At 43.3% G+C, this 24,819-nt stretch overlaps 1 protein-coding gene across 2 annotated transcripts in view; it reads left to right on the forward strand.

Annotated features, from left to right (window-relative positions):
• The window catches only part of CDH4 (cadherin 4), a 463,214-nt gene that overhangs the window by 368,038 nt on the left and 70,357 nt on the right, over positions 1-24,819 (forward strand). For both annotated transcript variants that reach the window (XM_056354017.1, XM_056354018.1), the window contains 2 exons: positions 1,068-1,212; positions 14,643-14,815. In XM_056354017.1, coding sequence (XP_056209992.1) covers positions 1,068-1,212; positions 14,643-14,815 — 318 coding nt within the window. The remainder of the gene's footprint in view (positions 1-1,067; positions 1,213-14,642; positions 14,816-24,819) is intronic.

The raw sequence follows: 24,819 nt of genomic DNA on the forward strand, positions 1-24,819 counted from the left end.
TGGAGGGTCAGCAATGCTCGCAGGTGCTGCAGTGAAGAGGGATGACAAATGAAATCGGCATCGCTCGCGCCCAGGTGATGCCTCCCCCCTGCCCGGCCGGGGCCGGGCAGCCCTTGCCTTGCTCGGCTGGGTTTTCTCTAAGCCGACATCGGCAGCTCCAGTCAGCGCACACACCACTCAGAGTAGCCATCTGTTCCCTTTAATGAGAAAGCTATCCATTTTTTTCACCTGATTACTGATTGTTCCAGACTATTGTTGATGGCTTTGTTTTATTAATTACTCATTTTGACATGCTGTATCTGTCCCTTTTGTTCAGAAAACAGATGCTCTTGTTTTTGAGCATTATTACTGATGGTTATTGCTAATAAGATAAAGCCACAGTTCCCGTTTAACTGAGGACTTAACACTGTGGTTCTGGTTATTGTAACGCTTCATCACTGGATATTTTAGTCAAGCCTGAGAAAAATATTTCATTCTTAGTGCCACAGGGGCTCCATCACTTGAAGGAAAGGGACTTTTTTTATGTCTTCTGGTGCATAGAGCAATGGGGTCGGTAGCTGTTGCTGTTCCTAGAGACCATGATTAAATAAAGGATAAACAACGCTAGTGTCGTTCTGAAATCTGTTCACTTACTAATCGCTGTTACAGTGGCTATGAAAGGCTGCAGGTTCCCATAAGAAACTTCTCAAGTAAAACTCATTTCCTCACTTTGTTTGGAACTAAGCAAAATTTGCTTTTCAGGTTGTCAGACAAGGTTCACCACGTCTTAAAAATTAAAATACAGTGGTCTATTAGCAGTGAAGGAGATAGCATCACTACACCAGAGTTAAAGTGTTTTCACTGACAATTGCTATTTTAGACTATTATTTCAATAGTGTGTTAAGGCTTGAAAAACTGTGAGGAGTCTAGATGGAAACCACATCTCTGCTTTTTGCTGGAATTAGATACCCTCTCAGTTCAATTTAAGACAGTATTTATAAGGTGAAGTCAATTCTTACAAAACACGGGCTCTCATTCTGCGACAAATCCAATTGCTGATATTATGCTTTCATTGTGCTTATTCCCAGCTCCGGGCTCACGCAGTGGATATGAACGGAAACAAGGTGGAGAATCCTATTGACCTTTACATCTATGTGATTGATATGAATGACAACAGACCAGAGTTTATAAACCAAGTCTATAACGGATCTGTTGATGAAGGCTCTAAACCAGGTACTGTGGAAAAAAAAGTCTTAAAGTTTCATGGGCTTTCAAACATCGATCTGGCATGGTGGCTTTGCCGCTTGAAATAGAGGAAACGCAGCAGAGGTTTGCTGTTGCTGGCTCTTTTCTGAAGACTGGTGGAGGTGAGGATAATCTATCTGGGATTTCTTTGGATGCAGAGAAAGTGCAGGCTTGGGTTAGAGGGGACCTGCATCCTGATGGTCCCTTCCTGGGTGTGGAATGTGCAAAAGCAGTGGTTTTGAAGAGTAATGTCTCTATTGCCATTCTCATGCGCTCACTGCAGGTGCAGACTGTTACTCTAACTACAGAGCATTGCCAGCCGGCCCGGCAGTGGCCTTTCGCTGACCCTCTGCCTGAAATCCTGAGTATCTGCCTTGCATGATACTTAATCCACTCATTTGCAAACTCGATATCCGGCACCCAGTCAGCCTCCAGATAGGTCTGTGTCCCGAGCTGTGAAAAATGCACGTTCTTATTTGGGGCCCGATGCAAACCTATTGAAGTGAGGATATTTCCACTGATATTGCTGGCTCGTTTTCCATCCCCATGGACTTTTCTTACAGAGGGTGAAATAGGGAAAAACTTGAAAAAGAATTTCAGAAAAATTGTGGCTCAAAAATTAGTGAGGGTGTATGCTGTACACGGAATACAAGTGATGATTTTTACGTGAGCATGTTTTATATGCTTGGAAAAATACAGTTATAAGGGTCTTCATGTTTTCTTTTCAACTATATCGTTGATTTGTTATTTAAGTATAACCCTGCAGTTTCCAGTATTGTAGCATGATTGTTTTACCTTATTGCTGAGCATAACTGATATGAGTTTATTCCTTCTTTGAACATAAGTTATACTGTGAAGACTGTCCCCAGTACAATTGGAAGTCTGCAATCAGAGGGAGATTTTTCCAAGACAATTTTATCCTCCATTGTTTGCCAGCTGAGGGGTTAAATACCACATGACTTTGTTTTGTGTCAGCAAACATTTATCACTGCTTCTCCGCTGCCTGAGGTGTCATAGGAAAGTCTCCAGTGGCCACTATTTTTTAACAAGGTGATTCGCAGTCATGATTGATTGTCTTTCAGCATTGTGAGGAATGGGCTGCTGTGGTGACATGTAGTGGGAACAAAACGTGACATTATTTTTGAGGAAAGAATAGATACAGCTCCCTTCCCGCTACGCTGTGGTGGTGATGTACTGTTTTCAGAGTGCTGATCCCGGTCCTGCTCAGCAAGGGGGATATCAGAAGTCCCTGAGCTGCTGGATCTAATGACATCTTCTCAGAGGATTTTCCTGCTTTCATTTGAAGGCCACCTTGGGGCATATCAAGGTTTGAAGACTGATACAACATTTCCATAGCAAATCAAATTTCTTACGTCTTATTCTAGGACAGATCGATATTCAAAGTTTTAACTAGCTCTGTTCATTTGTGTGAAAGAAGCAGTAAATTGCATCCTCCTCTTGTCTGAAATCCAGGTAAGCCTTTGAGCTATTAAGTCAGAATAGGATAACTTTGCCTACAAAATACTTGTGCCTCTGCTTCTACCGGTGATTTTTGGTGTTCTGTATCCCAGGATGGTGTGCTTGCCTTTAAGGCAGGTAGGTAGAAAGCAATTTGGTTTTATTCAAAAGCAATTACATTTGTCTTTGATGTATTTGGGATTTTTTCCCTCTTCCCTGTTTAATCGGTGTTCTTTTAAAGCTTTATATTAGTATTGAATTTCAGTTCTTTGCTTTTTTAGAACCTCCAGGGAATCTGGGTATTTGAGGCCCTCGTTCCATGTACTTGGCAATAAACATGACGTTGTGTCTTTGAGAAAGGAATAGAGAGGTCATAGAGTTACTGTGGATGTCTGTACACTCCTCCTTTGCCTCAAAGTTACGTATCCCAGTTTTGTGTAGAGACAAGTCTAGGCAATGTATTTAGCTAAGCACATCTTGCCAAAATTTGGAAACTTTTTTATAGTTTGGGATGCTTAAGCATATTATAATAACTAAGGAGGTACCACACCAGCGAGAGAAAAATAAAGTGAGAAAAAATAAGTGACCAGAATTCATGATTATTTGTGGCAGTGGTCGACAAATAAAAGACATTCATATTCTTAGAGGTAACAGCAAAATGGGTTCAGTATTGATTCAACAGTATGTTATATACGTATATGCATTTATAAATATATATATGCATATATCCATATATATCCATGTATAAAGTACAGATTTGCTTCCAGCAAACTAAAAAATCTTATTATATGTTACAGGAGTTCAGCATTCATTTTCCACTGTTCATTGCTATTGAACTACGCCTGAGGACTCAAAATGCTTCCCTGGATATCCTGTACAATTGTTATTTCTCACATCTTCCATATGCCCATTTATAGTGGCTGGGATTAAAAATGCAGTATTACTCGATTACCACAGTATCTGCAATGTTCTTAATAATTTTGCACACCTCTTATGAGAAAAGGAGCTGGAGTATTAGTGTGTCCCAAATAAGTGCTTACTCAGAGGGCGGCTAGTGTGAGCAGCCAACGACTGTTTGAAGTCAGTAGGAATTTTGCCCAGATTAAAAAAAAAAAAGAAGAAAAAAGGGACATATGGAGCTCAGGCTCTACCCATGGAAATTTTGCAGAGCAAGACCATCAAAATACGCTGTTGAGCACAGACTGAGCAGGGTGCAGTGACCTTGAGCTGCAGGGAAAGCCCCTGGAAGGCTTTAGCAGGATCCATGGGGCGGATCCCGTTCCAGGTGAACAGGAACGGGCTGTCGGAGCACACCCGGGGGCACGGGGCACAGCGAGGGCAGCCAGTGCAGGGGCACTGCTGGCAGGGCTGTGCCTCCGGTGGATGCTGCACCACGGATCGCAGCCGGGATGCGGTGAGCTGCCAGAGAGCACCGTGCCTCGTCGCTGACCCTTTGGGACAGCTGCAAATTGTGCCTGGCCACAGCAGGGGATGGGGGTGGTCAAGTAAGGTGTGACCTACTGGCCCAACAGCCAGTAAGCCAAAAGGAACTGGAGTGAACCAAGAAAATGGGAATGCAGGAAGGGTGTGTGCTGCGACCGGCAGCACGGTGCAGTACTACTGGGTGCTTAGCCTCCCACAGGAGAAGCAAGTTTGCTTTAGTCTAAAACACAAATAACCTTCCCAGGGCATTGTTCGAGAGCTGGAAGAACTGTCGGTGATGTGAAGAGACTCCTCAGACAGCATGCTGGGGTTTAAGTGAGGGGGCTTCCCAGACTCGGAGTGCGCGGGTTTCCAAGGAGCGTGCTCGCTGTGCTGTGCAAGTCACCTTGAAGCAACCCTTGACAGGAATAGAAAAGAAATCGTCAAGTATTATTAATTATAATAGGTTGTTGTTGCTGGTTAAGATTAGAAGAACTTAATTGAAATAGTGTCTTACACTGTAGCGTAGTGTTCTTGAAATCAGGAGCTCGTTCTTGGTGGAGTAAAGTTCTTTGTAGTGTGAAGACATGTCACAGCCTGGCCTCTATACATGCTCAAATGTGTGAAGCTCTTAAACTGAATTGCATTTCTTCTTTCTTTTCTGATACCCTCTGGAAAACATTTTTATGCATTACTAGCTTATCTAGCCTAAGGCCATGCAGCTGGACAATTTAAATGTGTAAATGCAGGCCCTTCCAAAAATGCAGAGCAGGAATAGTGATGCAGGATTTTCTTTTCCATAGGACCATCTTTCTTCCTTACTCTCCCCTTCCGTGAGTTGTTTTGATTTAACACGCCACCGTTTGAAAGGGTATCTTAAAAGACCGTGTTTTACTCGTATTGAATAATGTTCTGCCTCTTTGAACTTTGCCTCTATGTGAAGAACACAGCCAAGTTTTAAAAATGCAGCTGCAAGCTCGAGCTGAAATTCCCCCGGTCCCTCTGGCAGCCTTAATCAGCAAAGTTCTCCCGGAGCTGCAGAAGTTCCTTTCAAGCGCTGATAAAGCGGGACGGGTTGCACGGCTTCGCTGCCCAGCGAGGATTCTGCTGCCTTTTCCAAGCCCGTCTCCCTGCCGTACCATACGGGCTCCACTGCCATACGGCACGAAGGAGCTGGGCTTTGGGGTGGGTTTTTCCACTTTGTACCCCATCAATTCCCGCCCCTGCATGTGTTCCCCTGGGCTTGCAGCTCCCCAGGGGTGTCCTTGGGGAGTGCCGTTTCAAAAGGAGTTCTGCAGCTCCTAAAAACGGTCGCTCGATAAGGTAGAATGAAAATGCTTAAATGTGAAAGAAAAAAGGGAATTTAATCACGGAACAAAAATGTGATGGAGAAAGATTATTTTGGTCACTGCAGAAGCTTAGTTTTGATATATCCACCACAAAATGCACCTTATGGTGGGATGTGGATGTCTTACTTAACTGAAGCGTTCAGTTCTGAAAAGGTCAATGTGAAATGCTCCGCAGCGACTCGAGTGCTTTGCTGTGGGTTGTATCTATTTTGTCTTAACAGAAAGATTGTCAGAAATTAACACATCTCTCCAAAACAATTTGTTCCTGTCAGACTGGCCTTTTCCGTTCCCATTCATCCTTTCCACTTCAATAACTCTCTGGATGCATCTTGGTCCCTTACAAGTCAGTAGCCAGAGCCCAAGTGGCTCCTTTGAAACTAGTTTCCTCCAGCTCCTCCTTTCTCACAGTGCATAGGATAGCTTACTCCTGCCACCCTCCCTGGGGGGGGTGTGCAAGAGTGCTGAGCACAGACGGTCCTCCAAAATGAAGGAATATTGGTCTTTCTTACATTAGAAATGTTGTCATTTAAAATTTCCCCATCTCCTCCTGATTTCATGGAACTATGATACAATAATTGTTGATAGCGTGCCACGTGAAAAATGAAATAGCTGGAAGCCAAATCTATATGTGGCAAATTGAGTTAAAGAAATCTCATAAAAATAAGCAGTATATAAAAACCCAAGGATTTTAAAAGCCGATTATTCTACCAGTGTCCCAGTTTGTTTATTTTATTTCTATGCCAGCGGAGATTCCCTCAGAGATTAACACCATGGACTAATGCACAGATGGGGCCAGAAACTTGAAAGTCATCTGAATATTAAGAATTTAAATCTTTAGCCTCAGTGATTTGAACAGAAAGCCAATTATGAGGCTGGATTAGTTTTCAAATTAAACTGCAATTTAAGGCTTGTGAAATTAATCTTTTAAGGCATATCGTTGCATTTGTATATATATTCATGCGGAGAATTTGGATTCTGCAATTCTGCCTTGTTCCTCTTCTCCAGCCTGACAGTACAATTCATAAAGAGGTGCCAGGTGTCCTGCAGGTTGTTCTTGCCGTGAAGGAGAAGAGCGGGGGTCGCTGGGTGGCAGGGGAGGAAACAAAAGCGGCAGCACCTGAGATCTGAAGAGGAGACCCTTCATTTTTAAAAACTAATAGGACACTGAGTGAAACCACCTTTCTTCCATTACAACCCATTGCAAAAACACCATAGTGCTGCTCAAAATTAAAACATTCAATATTCTTTTACCAGCTTGGAGGTAAATTAATTTGGGAATTTAGGAAGGTCCTAATTCAACAGGGCACCTGAATGGGTTCATGGACCTGGGCTGACTCGGCTGCTGGTGGTGACGTGGCAGGGGGCAGCCAGGGTGCGCACGGGGGGCACGCTCCCATCGGAGCACTGGGAACTGGAAATAATGCCAGTGCCCTGTGTTTCAGAGAGATCATGTAAAGGTAAAGTCTTCAAGAGCCAGAGGAGAATCTCAGCAGATTCTTCCAGTTGTCCCAGAGCTCTTCACAGGCTGGGTGCATTACTTCTGGGTTTATCACGAGCCTACATATATGCATCCATACCGTGCCTTCCTCAGCTTGGGTAGGTGCTACTCTTATTCTTGCACTTAATATGCCATTAAAAATGGCTTTGTCCAGCCCGACTCTGTTCTCTCACACATTACATTCAGACTTGGGATACACAATATCCTTTTTTAAGTTCTTTTGCTCAGCCGAGCACAATTTTCAGACAAGAAATTGTTTTTCTGCAGACACATGTGGTAGTGCTTTCCATTTTGTTTCGAGGTGAGTGGTTATGAAATCTGTGCTCTTAATTTCCGTTTCAGAAGCATCCAGTCCCAAGAGCAAGGAAGTGAATTATAGGACTGTAGGTGAGAAAAAAATGCAAATCCCCAGACTGATGTTTTTTCCCTCCACAAAAAATGACCAAGTTGATATAAAGGAAAAAAAAAGAGGGAATCATGTTCTGTGACCGCTCTAGAAGGGAGTTACAACACTGCAATAGCCCATACTCTGCCTCCTTTTAACCAGCACTTACAAATAACATAGTATTACATGTATGATAGTATTTGTATTATATGATGTTAGATTGCTTTATTATTTTACGTTATATTATATTGTCAAAATTTAAGGATCGGATCCAAGCCTTGCAGAAGATGTAGTAAGTCTCAGTTTTTGTGCAGCCAAATCTGCATGATTTCGGTTTTTGCATGTGCCTTCAGTTAAGCACAAAACCTAGCCATGGTTTTAGGCACAGTTCAGCAGTGGTGTTCAGGAGATCTTGTCCTTAGTCACGCTTTCTCCAGTTTTTGAATTAGCCTCTGGGAGTCAAGAGGATCCATCTGCAGGGACTCAGCCCAGCCAAGGCTCATCGATTTCTGCAGTGAAAACTATTTGCTCCGAGGCTGAATGTGCTTTTGCCCACCTTGAAGTTCTGCTTCTGTTATTTCTCAGCGGTACGCGGGGTCTCAGTAGGCTGCAGGCTGCTGTACAGGAGTTATCTTCAGCTCTGGCCGTGCCCAAGTGTATGCTGCATTCAGTGCATCCGTTTGTTTTCTCTCCAGAGGTATTTATTTCATTTTAACCATAAGAAGGTGTTACTTCAGTTCCGCATGACAGCAGCATCTTCGGCTTGCTCAGTCATCTCTCCAGACCTGCTTGCTCTCTTTTATTCTCATTAGGTTGGCTCTTGCCTTGTTTGAGGCTGAGAATCTGATGTCTCCGCTAATTAGGAAGCGGCGTCCTTTAGGAATTAGGTTAGCTGCTTGAAAGGTCAAAATTTGCCAATGATTACAAAAATAATGGTGAAAGAGAATGACAGCAGCTATCAGTTGTGACTGAAGGAATATCAATTCAGAAGGAAAATGCTGTTTCTATTGCGTTTTCTATCTAGAGCACGTGGGACGTAGTTTAGCTTAAGTATATTTGCAATTTATTGCCTCTGCAGTAGAGTTTCAGGTGCTTCTGTCATCTTGATGTCTTGCACTCGTTCCTGTTTACCTATATAACTCCTCTCAGCACCTTTGGTGAGTCGGCTCCCCATTTTTCATTTGAAACCCTTAACAATGAGTATGTGAAAGTACTTCAAATCACTAGTGAATATGCTTTTATTTTTTAACTTGAAGATACAGGTTTATTCGCTGAGATGTTTTGGTCTTGAACACTACAGCAGTTCTCCAAGTGCTGTTCTCAAATTCATACTTACTGGCAAGGTAAATTAACCCATAAGGAGCTCTGCGCTGTGCCCTTTAGGCTGCTGCTGGTACCCCAGGTAGGGCAAGTAAAACTAACTTGGGACAGCTCAGTGGCATTGCAACCTGTGTATCTGGACACAGCCCCATCCCGCCCCTCACCTCGCCTCCCCACGATGGGAATGGAAGAATCTTGTTCGCTTTATTGATCAATTAAAAAGACAGGTAGCACAAGCACACTCAAGCATGTTGATTGGTAAGAAAGATCATATTTTCCATAGGAAAGTTGCATGCAGGTAGTCAGGTGTATAGGTGTACTCTGAGGACTTGTTCAGGATCCCCATGTACTCCTCGTTGTAACCTGGGTTTGACATCTTTGCCTTTCTAGCGTGCTCTGTTTCTATTCCTGAGACCTCGTCGCAATGAATAAAATCCCTTAAAGGGGGAAGTATTCCTGTTTGGGGTAGGGGCATGAGATTTCCATCCTCTGGGGGGAAGAGAGCTAGTATCAGGAAATTCTTCTGAATGGAAAATTCTGGCTTGGGGAAATGCTGTAAATTTTACACTGCTTTTTAGTATTTAATCTTCCCATCAACAATTACCGTCTTCTTTCTGTCCAGAATCAGATGCAGAGTATTCGCTAAGTGAGCTTTCCAGTTTGGGATGAAAAAAAATAAGGAGTAAGGGGAGGTTTGTATTAGTACAAAGCCATTATTAACTTGGGTTAATGAAGATCTAATGTAATATGGCCATCACCACATGTCTGCACATAATGATTCAATGCTTTTCTATGGGGGAATGATTAAATTAAGTATCTTGTAGGTCAAAATTAGACTGAGAAGGTTAACCAACCTTTAATGATTCTGCAACCATTTACCAGCCATTAAAAAATACAAACTGTAAGGTAAAGCTGAATAGAGAATCAGCATTATCAGTAAAAACCAGATGAAGTTTTAGCTTTTTCTGTTTATATCACATCAGTAGACAGAGAGGATTGTGTATTTTTATAGTGATGTATGGTATAAAGGGCAAAGTGAAAGGTTTTTTTATCTTACTTTTTTTATTTGAATTCCTGGTAAGTGCCCATTAGCTCTTTCTTTTAACATGCATTAAATCTAACTAATGGCTATCAAACCAGCTTAGAAAAATGGTAATTATAAAGCAATTGTAGCAAAGACTTTGGGAGCACAACTGCTCTAAGATACTGTTTGTATGCCTTAAAACTGTGAAAGCTTGGTCTTTACAGAGAAATGAAGTTGCATAGATGGGAGAAAGAGATTGCAGACACCGTGATGTGAATTAGCAGTCCTTGGCATGCTTTGGGACCGTCTGAGCTGGAAAGAACTGAGCTGATTCTCAGATTCCAGAGTCACTGGGGGGGGACACATTTGTTTACGACTGTGTGCTCATCTGCTTATACATACACAGGGCAACTATCTTTCTTGTTTTCCTTATTTTTACTTAACATTGAGAGACTGAACGAGATACAGCGACCCCAACAGTATCTTTTTGCAGCCTTTCACAAGCAGATGCAATTAATTTTAAAATTTATAAACGAAACTGAATATACAGGTAAAAATAATCTCCCTTTGCTTCCATCCTGCCAAAGTCTGTAAGACATTATTTTGCCTATCCTGTAGAAAGCTTAATTAATCTAATGGGAATATTTTCCATAAGGGGTCCTTTCAAGTATCTCTGTCGTGTGTCTTGTCCATTGTTAGATCAAAACAAAAATATCTCATTTGACAAAATAACATCTGGGAGATGCGGTCTCTGGGAAATCAAAGGGAATGCACTGTGAAGCAGCAGATTCTTGGGGTCTTGCCTTTTATTGATAGTTCTCCTTCATCATGCCATATATTAATTTTAACTCAGGTGATATATGAACTTGGCACATTAGTTAATGAAAGCTAATGCGCAGTAATCTTGTCATCACTAGCTGTGCATGATAATTCAATCTGCTTCTCGGAAGAGCTGTTCAACATGCAACAAATTTGATTTAGTATTGACATGATGTACTAGGTTAGGTGTTTTATTTAACATGCCATGTGCCTTATTTGATGAGAAGTGGTTTTCTTTCAACAGGTTATCTACCTGAGCTAGTAGCCAGGTGTGTAGTTTAATACACATACCAAACACCGTCTGGACTGGGTATTCATTATGCGATACACTGCACAGCCTGGGCCAAATTCCCAAGTTTTGGCACGTCGCATTCACTTAATGTTGTCAGTGTGCTTGAGAGCAAGCCCTTCAGAGCAGAAAAATAAAGCTACTGCTTCTCTCATACCCTGAAAGCGTAACGTCCCTCTTGCCCCACTCATACACTTCTGGTGTAGTTCCATCACCGCTGGCAGCGTCTGACCCAGGAGTGGCAGACTGCAGCCTTGGGGTCTTGAGTGTGACTTGGAGGAGTTTACCCAGTGTTCCTGGTCTGTAATAACTGCTTCCAGTCTCTGTTTGGGGAGGATATAGGGATTTAAAGCTGGATTTCCACTAAAAGTGTACACACATTCTGCAGGCCAGATTGGGCAGCCTCTACTTTTCCCCTTAAACCCTAACTACGCTAGCCTCAGTCCTCGAGCATGTGAGGATTGTGCAGTCTGCCACTATATATTTGCCTAATTTGTGTAGTCAGAGGGGCTGGATGTGGGGATCTATTTCCTTTATTTCAATATAAAGTATATGAGGCTATATCCCCACGCATAGGACATAGAAACATCACATTATTTACTTTTATAGCAGGTAAATCATCACCAACCATCTTAGTATAGTGGAAGACTTGATATAGCACCCAGAAGATGTTAGACACTGTAGCAGTATATATCCTCATCGCTCTGTTGAATACTGTTGTGCACAGATATATGTTTATGTCATTCACTGCAGCACACAGGTATCTAGAGGATATGTCTTGCTTAAAGATAGTCTAAATGTACAGCAAACTGAGTGGAACCTGGACGGTGATGTAAGTTACACCAGCTGAACCCCGGGGAGCCATACTCGGGAGTGGTGCCCTTCAGCACGGAGAATAGGAGGTGCCATCACGCTCTTATCCTTGGGTCAACTTTGCCAGGTGGAAAATGTGTGTGCACAGGAACAGGGGCGGCCAGATCAGCCGCCATCCAGAGTGCAGAAAGGAAGAAGTAATTTGCAGCCAGTTTACAGCAGATTGTGGTCAGACAAGTGGCCCCAGGGAGAGCCAGGGAAGGAAGCGGCTGCTGCAATTCCATCACGTGCTGCCGAGTGCTGCAGCCACACAGGGCCGTTTGCAGAGGACGTTTTATTAAGTTACAAGTTAGTAATTAATGCCAAGTTTCTCTCTTTATTTTCTCTGTGGTTGGGTTTCATAATCGAAATTAAAGATACGAGATAGGGAGCAGATTGCCTCTTGAAATACAGCTCCCTGGTGCTCAGTTCATGACTTTAGAGACATTTGTCCAGTCCCATCTCCCTTTATGGGGATGTAGGTCAGATGCTGTTGAAATAGCCCTTTTTTCTAGAGCAGATGTGCTCAGTCCAATGCTGCCCTGCAGGAAAGAAGCAGAAAGGTCAGGGAGAGCGAAGGAGACCCACTATGCACTCCATCCACAGTATAGCTGCTGTCAGCTCGCCCCACGCCCAGCACAGCTGCAGCCTGTTGGGTTCCCCTGCCAGGCTGGGGACTCCCCGTCCCGCACACATCCTGATTTATTTGGGAAACTACAGTGCAGTCTGAGAGATCCCAGTAAGGAAGACCACAACTGTTTGGTGCCCTTCTCTGAACCTAGTAGCCCAAATAACTTTCCTTTCAGAGCTGTTTCTTGTACTAGAAGTGCATCATGAAATACCACCTGGTTTTTTTGGAATATGTCCTAAGACTTCACGTGTCCTAAAATAGATTCTGTTTTCCTCTTCCACTTCTGTTTTCATTAGCCCCAGGTTTTGACATTCTGTTCAGAGACATTTTCAGTATAGAATGTGTTAAGATAACATATATTCCAAATCAAACATCTCATTCAGCGTATTTCCTATTTAAATTTCTCCTGTACATTTCCCCTGTACTTATCTAAGGGTTGGCTTCTTCATTTGTATCAGTTGTCTCATGTAACTGGTTTTGCAAAAGAGCAAAAAAAGAATGCTTGAAGAGAAAGAAGATTCATTGCTTGCACAGCCTTGTTTCAATTCAGTGTTCCTTCCCTCTCCTGAAGTTTATTGATCAGAAAAATGTTAAAGTTGTTGAATAGTTTGTTTTCATTTCACAAATGTGAATCAGGATTATTGCAGAGAGATAGAAATGTATTCATCATTAGAATTTGCTTTACACATTCATTTATTTTTTAATCTATAATTCTTATTGAACTAAGAAAACTCACAGGAATATGCATCACCACAGAGAACAAAAAGAGCCTGATTGAGCCAGATGGAAGGAGATCAGCAAAGCACTTTCCACAGTACAAAAATACAAACTTACGAGGCCACTTCTTGCTAACACCGAGAAATGTTTTCCCAGAGCCAGGGAGGATACTGAGGGGATTGCATACGCGCCACGAGGCTTAAAGCCACTTGGCTAGGGTACAGAATTTGGGCATGCTGCAGCCATTGGTAGCTTTCCCCCCCTCCACGGGGTATGTTTTTGAAGTCTTTTGCAAACCGATGCAAGCTCTCCAGCACTCTGCCCTCTCTGACCTGGTGGCTTGCTAGCTATGTGACCAAGCTGGGGATCTGGGCACATCAGATGAGGCAGGAAGAAACGATGTAGCCGCCTGTCCTCAGGTTTGCCTGTGGCTCACATCTAACCAAATGGGCAGAACGCACTCAACTGTTTTTGTAAAACAACACATGGCTCCATCTTGAATCAGCTTAGGTTCTTGTTGGAACCACTTTGCATCTCCTCCAGCACAGCAGGCTCATAAATTGGTTCGTCTGTTCAGGGTTTCCAAACGAGCAGCGTTCAAGCGGTACCTTCCATCTCTCCGTTGTTGCTGTTGGGTTTTGGGGGTCACTAAATGAGGTTGTGTCTGGTTTCACTGTCTCTCTTTGCCTCCCACTTTTCCTTCCAGGTCTCATATCACTAGATTAATCCAATGTTGCGGATTTCTTTTTGTAACCAGTATGTGTCTGCCCTTTTAGGCATTCTCTCCTACCAATATAACAAGCATAAAGCTGGGCCCTATGAGCTCTAGGGGGTCACAGGACCATGCAGCTGCAGGAGTCCATCCAATCAAGTAACATCTTTTACCCTCATAATGATAATTTCCCACTTTAGCAAAACACCCTGCTGCCAAACTCCAGTGATAATGAGCCTGTCACTGCATCAGTGCACTCCCAACTATCTAGAAAGTAGGGATTGCTTTTTGCAAGGCAAATGAAGACACTGATGATTAGCAAGAAACAAACCAACAATTCAATACATCACTGGCCACACATACCAAATCATTGATTTTCTGTCCCGCTGGGTAGCAGCTGTTCCATTTGCTCTGCAGGATTATGGGGTTTTATTCTCTCCAGAAGGGGCCAGAAAGGTGGACTTTTCTCCAAGAACTGGAGGCAGCAGGCAGTTGCTTCCTGTACTGGGTATGGGCATGTTGATGGGATCCTTCTGAAGCTGCTGAGAAGTCTGCTGGGCTTTCCACTATAAAACTCTACTTGTGAATGCATGTGAGTGCAGTGATTGGATTGAAAAAGATGTCCTGTGAGAATCTGTGCAATTGCAGGACAAAAAATGCTGCCTTAAAACTTACAATCACTGCAAGAATTAGAAGTTAATCATAGATACCCTCATATGGATTCTCACTATATACCAGTTATGTGTAATCAGTATCCTTACAGATCATCTAGTCTCAGCAGTGTTGCTATTTTCATAATCCTCGCCGTGCCTAGCTGGCTGGATTGAAATGGGATGTCTGCTCCATAGCATTTCAGAGTAAAATGCATGACCCCGAGTCAATGGGACTGCAGTCTGCTGTGCAATGAGATAGTCCTGATATTTCATCTTCTCTTGTTCCAAGGTACCTACGTGATGACGGTGACAGCAAATGATGCAGATGATAGTACTACAGCGAACGGGATGGTGAGATACCGAATTGTGACTCAGACCCCACAGAGCCCATCGCAAAACATGTTTACTATTAACAGCGAGACGGGAGACATTGTCACTGTGGCTGCTGGACTTGACAGAGAGGTGAGTTTAAAAGCCATTGTACCAGGTTCCCCGTTGTTGAGGGTTGCTGACTTGCAAAGCCCAAACCCTGTCTTGAATACCAAGCCTCTGAAAGTTTGAGTTGCAACATGGAGATCCTGGTCTTTGCTTCTGCAGCAGCTGTGGGGCATCATGGCTTTGATGTGACATTTTTGTCTTAATCCATATCAGTCAATGAAACCCTGGGAGAGTCTTCAAACTCATGAAGCTGGTATTTTCCTTGCGTAAATTTGTATAACTACAAGATGTAGAAAATACTCCAGAAGGAGCAGGAGATGAATAAATTGGCATTTGTCCCCCTTCTGTCAGGGGAAAACTAAAGTGCCAGACATCTATAGCCTTTTCTAGTCTTGTCTTGCTTAGTTCATTGCATGTTTTCTTTGGAAGCAGTTACACAGCCTATACTCAACACGCTGCCTGTTCCGTGATGGTATCCTTGTGGTGTTTCCAAACTGGGAAAATGTCTTCTAGTGATGTTGGTTTTGTGCGAGGCTCTGCCTTTAATGCCTCTTCTTCCAGGCATTGTACAATGTATAGCTTTTCCAAATGCAGAAGAAATTTTGGTTTTACTGACAAGAACGTACTCTGGCAGTGTAAGCTATATAATGTTTCTCAGAGCTCTTCCTTCTCTAGTTGTGAGTATAACTCAAGGACAAAGCCCCTATACCTCATACATTAAACAAAAAATCAATGTAGCATCAGCGGTGGGTCAGAGTGACTGGGGAAGGAGGGGACTGGTGTCAATGGCTGTGAAGGGAGAGAACTCCAGAGGTTAAGTTCTGGTGGTTTTCCCCATCGAACTGTGCAGTTCGTGGAGTGTCACCTGTCCAATGCAGTTAGGAGATCTCAATCAAGTAAAGCATGGAAAGGATCATTTGTTCATTGAGCAACCAGCCACAGATAGTGTAGCTGCGTGGCAAATACAAAAGTAAGGACCTACGTAGTTCTTGGCCTCAGATGTTTAAGTTCAAGCAGTCCCCAGAGATAACAAGTCCAGTAAAATCCATTTTGAGAGAGCCAGCGTGCTGCATTTCCGAGAGAAGGCACCAGAAACTGGGTTTGTTCTCTTTTCCTTCCCTCCCCTGTGACCCAGGGCAGGGATGGAGTGAGAGGGAGGCTGCACATGCAGGCTGGTGCCTGGGATTCCTGCCTGGGACACCAAACCCAGCGGTGAAAACCTCCAGCCCCTCGGAGATGTTTTTCCCTGCACATCAGCCCGAGCGGCGTGTTTTGGTCCCACTGCAGAGTGCTCTGCCAAGCACTGGCTGACAGGCATTGCTCTGCCACGGTCGGTGCCCATTTCATTCTCATGTCCGGGGCCACTGCTTTGCTTCGGAGCTGCAGGGCAGCTTCGGGAGGAATCCTGACTGAGCCGCTGCTGGGAGCGGATAAAAGCACCAGCAGCAGCTCAGAAGCAAGCGGAGCGCCCCGGGGCAGCCAGTGGGACCAGCATGGGGACGGGGCTGCTGGCTGGGAACAGCACAGATTTGGGGCTTGCCCAGGGCACAGTTTCAGGGCGAGCCAGCCCAGGGGTAGACACTGTGTGAAACAGCTTTCCAAGGAGAAGGTCGGGTGAGCAGAGAGCTTTCCAGATGTGAAGGCAAGAAGCAGAGCTGGGGGAGCAGGAGGAGCACCAGAGCCCGTTCCTTCCCACCTGACGTGGCAGACTTGGCAAGCACAACCTAGGGCAGGTTTGACCTTTCCCTGCTCTTTTTATTTAGAGAACCAGAAAGTTAGCTGAATCTTAAGCAGGTAGATTATCCTAGGCGATGCCGAAGCCTGCAGCATGCTTGCAGTCGAAGAGGAGAACCAAGCGCTGTAGAAATTGCTGGCAGCCCTCAGGGGGACGGTAGCAGAGTACTGGGAGGAAAGATCAGAATTCTGGCAGGAAAATGCTGATTTTATGGAAATGACAGAACTGTTATTGCCCCCTTGACATCAGTGGGGGCCAGCATTTTAGTGTAGGGCTTTATGGGTACAGAAAGGTCGTTGGTTTATATTAATTTCAAAGACATACATCGGGATAGCTTGGTGGGAGAGAGGTTTTAATCTCAGCAAATCAGCTGAAAAAAGAGGCAGGTGATAATTAGGGGGAAAGGATAAGGCAAAATGGTCGTCTTTTTTCCTATTTATCTTATTGCATCTGAAGTATTTTAAAAACTTGCAGGGGAACCATATGCTTCATGTTAGTTCCCCTGTTGCACTGGGTCTGGGAAATCCAGGCAAGCTGGCGCGTTGAAATATGGTGTTGAGTGTCCCAAGCCGAGTACCAGGTTGGGCAAGGGACCCTTGGATCGAGAAACAATCAGCTCTGGGCATAATCCTGGGGCTGCCCTGAAGCTACAGGACATGGTTATTCCCAGCGGTCTCTGCTGTGTTTCAGGATTGCATCTGGGTTAGCAAAAGTTTCTGGTTTATTAACATAGAGTTGTATTAGGTCTAAACTGATAAATGTGTTTAAACACTCCCATAACTGTACTACAGATTGGTTTTTTGTTTTTGTTTGTTTTTCCTGAAATCTTGAGAAAGCTATTAGAGAAGTAAATTTGGTTTTGCTGCTGACATTTTCTTGTTGTTAGGAAAAGGAGCCGAAGAGCAGTATTTGGAATGCAGATTTGTGTAAATTAAAATGTTAACAAATCTGACCTATTCAGCTGAAACTACTACAACCAAGATAAATTCCCTGGATACCAGTTATTTCTCCAAATGCTTATTGACACATTTATCAGTGCCTATGACACTATTATGTTAAGCTGTGTCTAAACAGAACCAACCGTTCAGTCTCCGTTGGACCCTTCTACCTTGCTCCTGCAGTGCAAAGGTGCCTCAAAGCAGGAGCAAAAATAACTGTCCGAGTTATTCTGCATCTGAGAGACAAGTCCATGTTCCAGATCCAGCATTTGTCTTTCAGGGAGGAGAAAAGTCACTTCAGAACTGGTGTTTCTAGCTCAGTATTCCTGTTGACTTTCTGATACTTGCAGCATCTCCACTTAAATATTGGTTCTTTACTGATTTCTTACATTATCTTCAATTCATGAAACGTCCAAGAAACCGGACGGAGCGTTTCAGCTTGTGTTTTGTCATGAAAAGTGTTTTGGTTAACCTGCAAGAAACCTGTTTTAAGACAAATTCATGTAGTTTGCTGCTGTTTCTAAACCCTCATTTCCACAAACCCAGGAGGAAATTAAAAACTCAGCCTCTCAAATTGTGCTGTTCTCTCTAAATGTGTCTGACACTGAAGATAGCAAAATGAAAATCCAAGGTATTAAAATATTGATGGCTTTAAAGTTATCTTACCTGGTTCCCATTAATCTGGATGTAAATATGGTTACAATGCTCTGTGTCCATTCACTCATTATGACTGCACTTAATTGAATGGATCCCCAAGGAAGATAAAGATAATTGGACTGCACTTCATAAAAATTATTAAAGGAGGACGGTTTAGCAACAGCCTGATTTAAGCTCCTGGATGCCTAAGGGTGAGAAATGCCAAAGGTGGAACAAAGGACCGTCTATCCCTTGAACTAACAGGGAAAGTGATAGGGATTTGGAGTGCGTCAGAGGTTCAAAGGTACGTTCAGCCAGCCAGGCTTAGATGGAAAGGTTAAAAGCAGCTACTTGCTGTAATACAGGAAAACGCCAGGGAAACACAGGAAATCTGTAGCTGATTTAATCAAACTAGGAGGGAAAGATCAGATAGTGGTGGGAGCACAAAACGTGTGGATTGCTAGGGAAGGCAGTGAACACAGGAGGTGAACAAGGGGTAACACCATTCAGGGGTAGGAGGGGACCATGCTAGCTTATTTAATTTATGGCAGGCTGCTGCAGAACTGGGTGGTGCTACTAGGAGACGCTACCCAACGGATAGCTTAATTTAGCAGCGCATCTGAATTCCAGATTCCATTGCTCTCTTCCCGCGCCCCCCCCCCCCCTCCCCCCACTGGAAAGAAAATAACAAGAGGGAAGAAAGGGCCAGCTGTCCCCAGCTGGGGCTCAGAAACAGGAAGAACATGCAGATTTCTGTTTGCCATTCTGAAAAGTAACATTTCTCCTTATAACCATACAAAAGGGACCAGATCTATTGTGCGTGTTATCTCATTTTGCCCACCGCTGCTCATGCTGGCGTCCCAGGCGGGGATCGAGCCCAGACTGTCGGTCTGGTGGGGAGCTCCTGGTGCAGTAATTCAGCTCCATCAGCTCTTTTGATTTCTCTGGTGGCAGAATATCTGTCTCAGTAGCACAGTAAACCTGCACTGGGGCTATAGTATAGGCAATATCATCCTCTGAAGAGCTTCCCTAAATATTTTATGAACACAGACCTGCAGCAAGCAAGAGGGGAAAAAAAAAAAAGAAATGAGAGAAGAGGAGCTGGTTGATCCCACGCTCTGCTGGCAGGCCAATAAATGTCGAGACATCTCGGATATCATCCAGGCTTATTCGAGATAATAAGTATTTCGGTTCTGCAGTGCTTGTAGTGTAATGTTGCTAACTTTTTGAGATCTCCTTTAGAAATGAGTCCCTTCCTGGCACATTCATCTTGTGTTGAAGAAATGAAGAAAGCCAGGAGCTCTGAGTTTCTTCTTCTGAATTTCTGTGTGTTTGTATTTCTTTTAAAAGCAATTGGATCTCTGCTGCTGCAAATGCTTTTAAAAATACATGAAATCCGATTCTATGATTACAGCACTTGGCTTTCCAAAAATGTAATGTTGCTAGTCTTTCTCAAGTGAGTGAAAGATAAAAGAGAGAGCCTGCCAACAACTGAGTTAGTGGCTTATTTTATTTATGAATGAAATGGCAGGATTTTTCTGGGGAAAAGTTCTTCCTGTTAACAGAGATGGTTGATTTCTTTTCCAACAATCTGGGTTTGGTGCAACTAGACATTTCTGATAGAGCAGAAATTTGAAATGTTATGTTAAGGGGGAAAAAAGGTACTCTGCTCCTTGGAAAACTGATAGGAGATTGGATTTTACCATCTGTAGTAACTATTTTGGGTACATTTATCCCCAGGTCATTGCATTAGCTTGTCAAAACCTCCTTGTTACTTCATTTCAGACGTTGGCTGGGAGTAAACAACACATTGCACTGGTGATAGGAATTAGTTTAGTTGTTGAGACTGATATAATTCACCCTCATGAAACAGTCGTGTAGATGGCAATCCACTAGTTTGAGATTACCCAAATACAGGGGGTTTAATCCGCATTTATGTCTTCCAGCCAGCTGATACTCTAGGTGTAGCCGCCAGGTAACGCAGGCTGAGCCTTACTGTCTGTACCAGGAAACTTTCCTCTGACAGGAGAGTCCAGGAGTTTCAATCCTTTTTCTACCCCTGGAATATAACAAAAGAAATTTATTCTATTGTAAATTATCTCCACCTGTTAATTATTTCCCCTCACTGCATATCAATGTGATGTTCTGCAGAGCTGTGCCTCCTCCTCTGAGCAGGGCTGGAGAAACATCTGCTGCAGCGTAAGGCTGAAGGATCTTGACACAATACGAGTGATACTTGAGTGAATCCGTGCAGCAGATTATCAGTCGTGTATGTGTACTGACAAAATACAAAGAATGAGAGAAAGCGACATCCAAATGGCTTGACTGCAGCCTAGGAGTTTATGTTTCCCATTTTCCTCACTCAAATTAGCCATCTCCGAGGAGCAGTAAGGACTAATGCAAAATTGGTAAGAGGATGTCACCTTCTGACAGGCACAAACTAGCACGCACCGTGTTTGCTATTTGTATCTATTACAGGAGTCCTTTAAAGTGAGAGGGATTCTGGGTTTCATGTTCTTTCCATTATTTTTTTCTGGAGAAGAACTAAAACAAGGTGGTTAGGTTCTGCTGAGCCACAAGTATCTTGCTTTTAAAGGTGGAGTTCCCGTACCACTGCATTAAAACATGCACAAAAATGCATCTGCAGCTGAACTCACGGGAGGAGAGAGAGTTAAGAGATTAGTAAGTATTTTGCCAGTGAAGCTCATCCATTTCTATGAATTTGAACCACAAGCCCCTGTATTTAGCTTGCAGGCTCACAGGCTCCCAAAATATTTTCCAATGACTGAGATGAAGGGTTGTAACAGAATTCCAAGGGTAAGTGGCTTTTCCACTTCTCACAGCACTCGAGTAATGATTGGAAGCCTTTGTGGAACATGTCTTTAAGCCAGACATAAACTACCAGAGTCTTAACAGGGATAAGCAGGTAAAATACTCCCGCACCCGCTGCACAGCAGGTCAGGCTGTGTGTTTTACTTGTCCCTCCTAGTCTTGGCCTTAACGTGTCCGACAGCTTCCCTGTGCTGTTGGGAAGCGTTTTGCCCCTGCGCTGTCTGCCCTGCTGCCACATGCCGTCCCAGGGATTCGTGGTGCACAAAGTCACTCGGGGGGGATGAAAGCCGCTCTGTAAATGTCATTTATCACTGAATACTGTGTTATTCTTGATACCTTGTAATTTTTCAGGTCCATGTAACAAAAATGTAAATACTGAAGCTTTATATATTAATATGCCTGAAACCATTACTTAAAGATAAAACTGGTTAAATTATTCAGTTATAAAATTATCCCATTTCCACAGCAGCATATCCTGTCAAAGGAAGAGCTGATTAGCCATAAGCTGAATTTAGTCAGTAGATATATGCTTGATTCTGGTTTATGTTTCTACATTGTACATAGGACTGATTTGAGCTTGCTCCATCATTCCAGCGTGCATTTCATTTTCTCATTACAGACAAGAATTACCTTTTTCAGCAAATTATGGTGAGGAGCACTACCACTCATCAGTGAAGAAAGTTCATTTTATTAACCCCATTTAGCGCCTTTGGAAATGCGTTGTGCACCCCATGGAGGACCACTTGTAGTAATTTGAGACAGCAGAAGTTAGCGGATGGGTAGGGCTCAAATCTGCTCCAAGCACTGCTGGTCCAGCACCGCTTAATGTATTCCTTGGTAGCCCTTGTTGCAGGATGGGGAAGATGTGAATGAAGCCTCATCATAGAAATAACGCCTTTTTTTTTTTTTTTTTTTACTTAAGGGAATTATGTCACTTTTCTGAAGCCTTGTTACAGTACAAATACAGTACAGAGTACAGTACAGTACAGAGACGTACAGAAAGAGTATGTCTCCCCGTCTGCGTTTCTGCAATAGATGGCTGTGTGTCTTTCTGGTGAGTGTTACCAGAATCATCTGTACCTTTTGGTCTTCTGCATGGTTGCAGCAACTCTCTAAATATGATGCTGTTGATCATGTTTTGGAGCTCGTGTGTGTGGAAAGGTTTTTCTGATTGGTTTTCCTTGATAAAAAACTGGTAGCTAGGTGGACTAGTAAAACGGATAGAGGAAGAGCTCTGAGCCGTGGGCCTTGGAAGACAATAGCATGAGCGTGTGCTTCACTGAAAAAAAGAGAGTTTGGAGATGATAAGAGAAACTTATGAAGAATAAAAGAGCTTTCCACAAAAAGAGGCTGGTAAATAGCTTGGGACCTGTGGGAGTCCAATGAGTAGATAGGAAAACAGCCATGGTGTTTACCTCCCAAGAAAATTCACCAGCAAGATGATGAGGATGCAAATGTAATGGGCTGGAGACCAACTAGTTATACAAATTGTGATGATCTGTTGGCAACATTTGAAAGTGAGTTTGTGTAAACTCGGCCTAGATGAGGATTCATCCACACATATTCACTCATTATCCTCCCTGTGCTTAGACACTAATGGTCCTGTCATCGCTGGGGGATTTAGGAAGTTAATAACATTGACAAGCAAAGATAAACACTAATGGAGGAAGTAAGATGGTGCCACAAACACGTATTTAATCATATTGCCCCGACAGGCAGAGCACACTTTATGGCCACCTGTATTTCTAATCCTTGACCAATAGATGTGTGACATTTAATCCTTGATACCTCTGCTTTTGGCAAAGGAGCACTTTGCATGCCCTGGAAGAGCAGAGCAGAGCAGGGCCTGTTTGGTTAAGCCAGCTGCCCAGTTCGATAGTTTCCATGAAACCTTGTCATGCTCTTCCCATTATTTCAGTGTATGCAACACAAACTCGTTGGGATCCAGAAAATCGTGGGCAACCTGTTGCCAGCAGAAGCAGTCCTACCAACTTTTTAATGCTAATTTTGAACTTGTCTTCAGTAATTCTTTGCCTGGCTGTTGGCATTGCTGAAGTGCCTTATTCATGACTGAGACACGCTGAGTCTTCTTCACTGCTCCTCTTGCCCTTTGATGGAGGAGAGCATCAGAGGTGTTTGTGAGGGATGAAGAACGACCCATGATTTTGTGGCCATTTCTGTCCTCTTAAGAAGCTGGCTTCACGTTTGGAGACCAGTTGCTGAGGAGACTTCATCTGTCCCGATGAGTCTGACAATCCCTGTGCTCCAGTGAAACACAGCTGTTGAAGGAGCTGCTGGGGAGCCCACCCTGGCACCAGAGCACTTCTCTGCAATAAATATCTGCTAAGGTGAGCTGCCACACACGGCTTGAATTTGCTTGGCCCTGCTGCTGTCGTAGGGCATTTCATTCCCCATCAAATTCTGGTTTTAATAAAGAGGATCAAACAGAGCAACAGTGCTGCTTTTATCGGTCTAGTTGTTCTGTGAAGTTTTCAGCTCGGGTCTCTGTGCATTGTGTGGCTTTCTGAAGATGTGCACAGAAGGATGCTTTAACCAGATAGACCCTGTATCTAAACAGATACATTGTGTAAAAGTAAACCTACAGCCAGTTTACATCTCCCATGGAGCTGATTCCACCAAGAATGAGTCCTACCCTTTGGCTGAAACGAAGAGTTTCCTCCGATCCAGACAGTGCACAGAGGCTATTTGCTGCCTGCCAGAGTAGCTCGCCATTGGTTTTTGTAATTCTTTTTTTTCATTTGGCTTAGGCTGTCTGTCGCGACGGAGGGAAGACACAGTCACTCAATATGAGTGATCAGCAGACTTCCTTTATTGTACCTTACAGTCACCTTTTATGCCTTCTTATAATTAGCTCATACATATTACAAAAGTTAAGCTCATTATTGGTTAGTTGCCTAAACACCAAGCCCGCCCCTTGTTTCTCTTCTGTAGTTTTCTGTTCCCACCTGCAACATTCTTTTCCCACCAAAATCTTCCTGTTATTGTGTAACAAGGACAGCCAAAGACAGTGTATTTTGCTTTACTTCAGATAGGCTGAGAGCGATGTGCATTTTTGTTCAGCCAGCTGGACTATGTCTATGTGACCCTTTTCAGCTAGCCAGTTATCCACAGCTGTCTTTTATACACCTGGCTTTCTTTAATTATTGTTAGCATTTAGGTGCTACAGTCTCTGGAGGAGATGCTACTGATTTGCATATTAAACTGTAATGACCTCATATGCATATTTGGGCAAGCTATTGAAGAGATGTTATCAAATTGAAAAGCTGCATGATTTGGGGTGGACCTACTCAGATAAAACAAACGTTTGAGTTTAATTGGATCCGATTATAGAGTCTGAGCAAGAATAGGACTGATACCCAACCTATTCAGTTCTCTTTTTTTAAGCGTGGAAATCTTCAGAGCGTCTTCCATAAGAAAATTCCACATATACTAATAGTCTATAGAGCCTTTACTTTCTTCACACACATTTAGTATGTTCAGAGAGTTCTGGTACAGTCTGGTTGCACTTGTTTCAAGTTGCTCATGAATCCCACCTCTGACTACAGTGGGTTGGTTTATACATTATTCAGTAGTAAAATCCCAGCTGAATAGGGAGGAGGAAGAAAAAGTTAAGTATCGGAGTGGAAAGCTCACCAGGTCCTTAACATAATCTCTCTGGTTCAGACCTGCATTTCTTTTTCCATTTGAGCTTGTCTTACACTGGAGAAGAGTGTATCATTCCAATTTTAGATAGAAGACTACCTGCTCAGCTCCAGCAGATTTAAAGTTTTTCTTCTGGTACATCACATACTTCCCAACAGCCCCTTCCCCTCTCTAAAGGGATTATTGTCTAAATCTGCACCAGGTCAAGTGAAATAATTAAACAC

Source organism: Falco biarmicus, chromosome 10 (genome assembly GCF_023638135.1).
Source record: "Falco biarmicus isolate bFalBia1 chromosome 10, bFalBia1.pri, whole genome shotgun sequence".
Lineage (NCBI taxonomy): Eukaryota > Metazoa > Chordata > Aves > Falconiformes > Falconidae > Falco > Falco biarmicus.